The following is a 7,710-nucleotide window of genomic DNA, read 5'->3' on the forward strand; positions in this document are numbered from 1 at the left end:
TACAAAAATTTTGTTAAAATTATTTGACTTTTTTTAAATATTATAAAAAAAATATATATATTATATATATATATTTTTATTTTTATTTAATAATTAAGCCACATATATATACATATAAATATATCGATGTATAATTTATTGAACCTTAATGTTTGTAAAATATAAAGAAAATATTACTTACAAAGAAATTAATAGATATTATAATTAGTTGAATGATATAATATAAATAATATTATATTATAAATTACATACTTTTTCTTAATAAACTGATATACTTATAAGGAATAAATTTACTACACTCAAAAATAAAATAACATGTTAAATATAAATATATTTATATATTATATATATGTAGATATTATGTATTTGTCATAATATTTCTTTCTTTCCTTTCCTTTTTTTTTTTTTTAACATGTAATCCTAGACATTTTAAATTATAAGTTTGCAATAAATTTTTCTTGGGTTGTAAAAATATATAATATATATATATATATATATATATTATACTTTAATAGTACTCATATATAATTATTTGTAAGCTTGAAGAATTTTTCTTTTTAAATATTCATAAAAAAAAATAAATAAAATAAAAATATATATATATATATATATATATATATATATTATACTTTAATAGTACTCATATATAATTATTTGTAAGCTTGAAGAATTTTTCTTTTTAAATATTCATAAAAAAAAATAAATAAAATAAAAATATATATATATATATATATAATATATGTAGAATTTGAAAAAAAAAAAAAATTATATTGTATTATATTATATATATTGAAAAAAAAGGGATTATTTTATTATTTGGTAGTTTTAATAAATATTTTTATCCTATTATAATATAAAATCGTTATAATATATTATATATATATATATATTGATTAAATTATATATCAAATAAATTAAATATATATATATATATATATATATATATATATATATATATTATATATAAATGGCAAAGATGATCATTTTGTAATATCCTTTTTTTTTTTTTTGTTTTTGCCCCCTCTGAAAATATATAATATATATTTAATATATATATGTTTATATAACCAGCTTTATTTTATATTTATAATATTTTTATCATATTATTTTATGATATATAGATAATGGTAACGTTTTAAAAAATGGAAGACTCAGATAGCACTGTTGAAGAAACCCTTGTCATGTTAAATATACCACAATTAAATAATGATGAAGAAAAAATTAAAAACTTAAATAGATTGAGAAAGAAAAAAGGAGAAAAAATATTTATTCCTGCTGATAATGAATATGAAAATAAAAGTAACGACAATATAACAGGGGATGAAAAAAAAAATAACGACAACATAACTGTGAATAAGAAGAATTATAAAAATGATTGTCATGATAATAATTCTTACAATAAAGATTATGATAATGATATAAAATGTAATACAAAAAAAAGTATGGACAAGGAAAAAAAAAATAATCTGGCTGATAAAATTAGCATAGATAATATTCCTCTACAAATTAATAATATAACATTAAATAAATTATTTGATGAATGTCCAGAATGTATTATAAATAATAAATATATTTTTAAAGGTATACATACTAGTAGTATAGGTACGAATTTGTTTTTTAAAGAACCAGAAAATCATAAACAAATAACAAATGAAACTCATTCAAATTTTTCATCTAATGATAATATTCATATGAATAAACAAAATGAAAATAAAATAACTAGAGATGACTTCTCAACATATCAAGGATACTCTACAAAAATTATTTCTTTTGAAATAGATTACTAGATTGATGGGTCACATAAAGATGTATATATAAACATATATACAGGTACATGCAAAAAAAAAAAAAAAAAAATATATATATATATATATATATACATATATATGTAAATATTTACTGCTCAGTATTTTCTTCATTTTTATGTTATTCTTCCTTTTATTATTGTTTTGTTTGATTTGGTTTTATTTTGTACTTTTCTTTTTTTTTTTTTTTTCTTTTCTCTTTTCTCCTTTTTTTTTTTTCTCTCCTTTTTTTTAGTACACATAAATATATATGTACATTTAATAACCTTTTTAACAACCTTTTTTAAAATAAATTATAAAAAAAAAAAAAAAAAAAAAAAAAAAAAAAGACTGTCAACATGATAATTTTACACATATGTATATCCCAAGTTTTTATTACATATAAAAAAATAAGGACATATTTTATTTTTTATTTTTTATTTTTTATTTTTATTTTTATTTTTTTTTTTGGGGGGCTGAATATTATGTACAATAAAAAATTATTATTTTCTTTAAAATTATTTCACTTGTTTTTTTGGAAAACATTTTGTTTAAGAATAAAAAAAATAAAATAAATAAATTAAAAAATAAAAAAAAATTACATAAAATAAACTACAAATAAAATAAAAATTTTGAATATATTTATAAATTTATAAGGGTATAAAAAATATATAAGTAGTGTTATTTTTTTTTAATTTTATTATATAATTTACAACAATATATATATATATATATATATATAAACTGAGGGGTACAATGAAAAAAAGAACTTAATATTTTTTAAATTAAAATATAACAAGATATGATGTATGTTGATAAGTATTAAAAAGAATTCAAGATTAATGTTAATAATATATGGAAAAAAATAAAATAAAAAATAAAATAAACATATACATATACATACATATATATATATCATATTTTAGTGTTTGAATTTCCTGTTTATATATTTCTTTTATAAAATGATTAGCTTATTTTGAAAAATATATAGATATATAATTAAGAATAAAAGTTTAATGTGACATGTATTCAAAAAAAAAAAAAAAAAAAAAAAGGGAAACATATAAAACATTTAAGAAAGTCTAAATGGATATCATCACCAGTAGTATATTTCTTGCATTTATTTTGGTAAGTTGATAGAAACACAATCATTCAAAAAAAAAAAAAATAAAATAAAATAATAAATAAATAAATAAATAAATAATAATTATTTAATAAGACATTTAACACTCTCCATATATCATTATATATAACATGACACATTCTTCCAGTGCTTAAAAAGTATATTATTATTTTTTTTTTTCTTTATAATATTATAGTTAATATTTATATCTTCTTGGATTTTTTATAATTATTTTGTTAATTATCATGAGTCGACAATATTAGCAGCACTAACATTTATAATCTCCTTAAGCACATGCTTCATTCTAGTCTTATTTATTCCGATTGATATATATCTAGTATCCAATGGAGTAATATATAATTTTAAAAAAATGAAAAAAAAATAATATGTATATGTATATGTATATATGTATATATATCTATATGTATATTTTATTTTTTTTTTGTAGAACCTTGAAATATCACATTTAGAAATAACACAAAAAGTTATATCAAAATTTTATCACTGTTAGTATAAAAAAAAAAAATATATATATATATAAAATATTTAGGGGGAATAATATATGTGTACATATATAGATACTTTATCACATAATTAAAAGAAAAAAAAAAAATAAAATAAAATCACACATTTTTATATTTTTATTTGCAGTTATGTTTTGGGTGTTAATATTTGAAGCATATGTTCTTGTCCCCTTTTCATATTTTTATATCAAAAATAAAAGTAAGCTACCCTACACACAAACATATATATATATATATATATATGTTTATTTATTTATATATTTTTATTTTTTTCCCTTTAGAGTCCTACAAAAACGAATTTGATGATAATGTCGTGCCTTTTGAAAATGCAATTGAATCATTAAAAAAGACAGTAGGATAAAAATTAAGAGTATAACAAATGTACAAATAATAAATATATATATATATATCCAAATAAATAAATATTTTTTTTTTTTTTTTTCCTTTTAGATATATTTTATACTTCTCTTAATTGTGTTGTCAATAATAGGTTTAATATATCGACCTGGTCACAAACTCGCAATGGTATGTATAAAAAATGTAGTGCACACCCCTTTACACATATATCAATATATATATATATATATATATATGTATATTTTATAGGAAAAAGGAAAGGAACTAGAGTATATTTCTGATCTATTCGACGTTAAACATAGTAAATAAATAAATAAATATATATATATATGCTAACATATTATCAATATACATATACATTTATATAAATAAAACTTCAAATATATAAATATATATATATATATTTTTTTTTTTAGCTGGAGAGTCAGCTATTATTTTCCTCATGGGCTGTGTTGTATTGACGGGTGTTTCTTTTTGGGCAACTTACACGGTAAAAATAAAAGGAAAACTTGGACATTTTAAAATTGAAACAATAAATAAATAAATAAATATAAATATATATATATATATATATATATAATTATTTAAACTGATACAATTTAATTTTTTTTTTTTTTTTTCTTTTTTTTTTCTTTTTTTTTTTTTTAGAGTTACGGAATAGCTTGTTTACCCTTATCGTTATTACAACAAAGAAATATTGACCATGATAAAAAAGAGATTGAAAATCGTTTTATGAGTTTAAAAGAAAAAGAAATTATGATAAAGGTAATTTTAAAGTATTATAAATAAATATATATATATATGTGTGTGTTGTATAAGTAAGTGAATATATCTTAAAGGTATACAATATGAAAATATAGATACATTTATAAATTTTATTTTTTTTTTTGCAGAATAAATATAATATGAATTGCGAAATAAAAGAGACTGATAAAGATGAAATGCTAAAAATTGAAAAAATGAAAAGGTACTTATATATATATATATATATTTATTTATTTATTTACTTATAATTTTCGTTGATATGTCTACAAATATAAAAATATTACATAAAAAAATATAACATAATATATATATATTTTTTTTTGTAGGGTCTTAAGTAAATATAATTATAAATTACAAGAGATAGAAAAATTATCTGAGTCTTGGTTATCATATTTAATAGGAATTGTATTTACTTTTAGGTGAAAATAAAAAAATAAAAATTAATATATATATATATATATATGTATGTTTCTTTTTAATATTTTCATTTTATAAATAGATTATTAATTGGGATGATTTTTCTTGCATTTTCTTTTATCATATACATATCATTATTAGCTTCCATAACTGATAAGGTAAAAAAAAAAAAAAAAAAAAAAAAAATTCATAACATCATTAAAATAGTACACTAAGAGAAATTAAAATGAATAAATAATAAAAGAAATATGTTAAATATATATATATATATATATTTTTTTTTTTTTTTTTTTTTTTTTTAGTATTTTAATTCCATTTGTGCCTACAAATGTGGCTTTGTGCTTGAACAAATAAACACTATTTTTAATTTACTTGACACTTTATTGATTTTTTTTTCCAAGGTTGGCAATATATACATATATAGATATATACACATATAATTATTCATAATATTATATATATATATATATATATATATATATATATATATTTATGTGTCCATTTGTTCCTCACAAAATGTTAACACGTACATTATATTTTAATTTTTTAGTTTTTTCCACTGGACATCTTGATAATAGCTAGTTTGGCTATTTACATTTTTTGTTGTTCTTTGTATGGAATTGTAAATGTAGGAATACGAATATTTTTTATTCCATTGTATAAATTAAAGCCCAAAAAATCATCTCCCGAGGTAAGTAAATAAATAAATAAATAAATAAATATATATATATATATATATATAACCATATGTTTATATATATATATATTTTATTTTATAGACCTTGTTGGTTTTGTGCTTTTTAATTATACATATTATTTTAGTGTTAATTATGACCCTACTAACGGTAAAAGGGAATCACATAAAAACAGTCATATATATATTTAATATATATATGTATATATTTATTTATATATTTTTATTTATTCATATTTTTATTCTTTTTAGATTGCACCAAATTATATAACCTACGGAATACAAAAAATTAAACTAAACGTTAGAATCAAAAAGAAAAATAAAATGAAAAATAATATATACACAATGTTTATATATATATATATATATATATTTTGTTTGTACAGGATAATTTAGGGTATATAAAATGTTCACTCAAAACAGATAAGCACATCTGTAAAATGTCTGTGTTATCTGTTTTTTTTAATAAAATTTTTTTTGGTAAAATAAGAAAAAAATATATATTTTATTCATGCAATAATATTTATATGTATAAGATATTAATTTTTTTTTTTTTTTTTTTTTTTTTTGAAGGTATCCCTTATTTTGCAAATAGTTATTTTTTTTCTAATTGGCTCTTTATAAGTAAAAGGAGAAAATAATATAATCATACTTGATAAGATAAAGCAAACATATATATTATATATATAATATTATATACCTGTACATATTTTTTTCTCTCCATAGTTATGTTTACGCTTTCCTTTTTTTATCGCCTTTTTTTTAATAAAATGAGTTACTTAGATAACATAGACGTAAGAGAATAATAAAATAAAATAAGACATATATATATAAATATATATATATATATTTATATTTCAATCTTTACATTTTTTTAGGAGAGTGAATTAAACAAAGAGAGTTTTGATGAAAGCATGAAATTATTACCCTTAGAAAAATTAACATAAGATAAGAAGTCTTTACATATAATATAAATATGTTCTTGTTATTTTTAATAATATATATATATATATAATATATATATGATTTTAAATAAAACCTTATAATTAAATAAGAAGATACATCTCTTCTTTTTTTTTATGTTTATTAATTGTGACGTTTTTTTTTTTTTTTTTAAATACTTTTACATAATTTATGTGTGCATTATATATATATATATATTTATTTATTCATTCATTTATGTTTTAATATTTTAAATAATTTTTTGTATTTATCACAAAGGGGGAAATAATAATAATTACATCAATAGATTATTCCTTTTTGAATATTTCCTTCTTTCTTTCTTTTTCCTTTTTTTTTTTTTTTTTTGTATTCCTTATTTAATATACAGAGAAATAATAAATATATATATTATATTAAAAAAAAAATAGAGACTTCATTTAATTTTTTTTTTTTTTTTTTGTTTTATTTATAATTTCCACTTGTTGAATATCTTATATTTTTTAATTTCTTAGTGTTAAAACGATACAAAAATAAATATAAATATACATATATATTTTTTTTTTATTATAAAGAATATTTATGTATATAATAATATATTTTCATTTTTAAAAAAGAAAAATGAATATTTATTTTATTATACAGTTCAAAAAAATTTTGTTCACTTAATAAATATTATATTATGCAAACGGTAATATAAAAATATATATTAAAAAAAATAACAAAATAATAAAATATAGTGTATATAATATATATATATATATACATACATATTATTATTATATATACATAATACATACATATATACATATATTTATTTATATAAATACATATTATAAATATTTTAATAAAATGAATATATATTTTTAAAATAACTTTCTCTTTTTTAATTCAATTAATAAAAAAGAAAGAAAAAAAAAAATAATAATAAAAAAAAGTATTACATATAATATATATGTATAAAGAAAGAAACCATCAAATTAACAAAAATATTATTATATATATATAATATTATTTTATAAATTAAAAAAAAAAAAAAAAAAATTCTTTATAAAAAGTTAATATATATATATATATATATTATATATGTGTATTGTTAATATAATA

The 7,710-nt window shown here is 16.3% G+C and overlaps 2 protein-coding genes across 2 annotated transcripts; both read left to right on the plus strand.

Annotated features, from left to right (window-relative positions):
• Positions 1 to 1,142: 1,142 nt before the first annotated feature.
• On the plus strand, positions 1,143 to 1,787 carry PADL01_1337000 (conserved Plasmodium protein, unknown function; the record flags this gene model as incomplete). The annotated part of the gene is made up of 1 exon (XM_028683923.1): positions 1,143 to 1,787. One exon carries the CDS (start codon positions 1,143 to 1,145, stop codon positions 1,785 to 1,787), a length of 645 nt encoding a protein of 214 aa, XP_028540053.1.
• A 1,083-nt stretch (positions 1,788 to 2,870) lies between these two features.
• PADL01_1337100 (conserved Plasmodium membrane protein, unknown function) lies at positions 2,871 to 6,611 on the plus strand (the record flags this gene model as incomplete). Its single annotated transcript, XM_028683924.1, has 20 exons — positions 2,871 to 2,912; positions 3,104 to 3,256; positions 3,356 to 3,413; positions 3,559 to 3,630; positions 3,713 to 3,783; positions 3,882 to 3,956; positions 4,038 to 4,089; positions 4,205 to 4,278; positions 4,437 to 4,553; positions 4,682 to 4,755; positions 4,880 to 4,972; positions 5,053 to 5,128; positions 5,273 to 5,371; positions 5,521 to 5,661; positions 5,750 to 5,815; positions 5,917 to 5,964; positions 6,051 to 6,144; positions 6,238 to 6,288; positions 6,391 to 6,458; positions 6,543 to 6,611. 20 exons carry the CDS (start codon positions 2,871 to 2,873, stop codon positions 6,609 to 6,611), a joined length of 1,593 nt encoding a protein of 530 aa, XP_028540054.1.
• Positions 6,612 to 7,710: the final 1,099 nt, after the last annotated feature.

The sequence above is a fragment of the Plasmodium sp. gorilla clade G2 genome, assembly GCF_900097015.1.
Source record: "Plasmodium sp. gorilla clade G2 genome assembly, chromosome: 13".
In the NCBI taxonomy this organism is placed as follows: Eukaryota; Apicomplexa; class Aconoidasida; order Haemosporida; family Plasmodiidae; genus Plasmodium; species Plasmodium adleri (nom. inval.).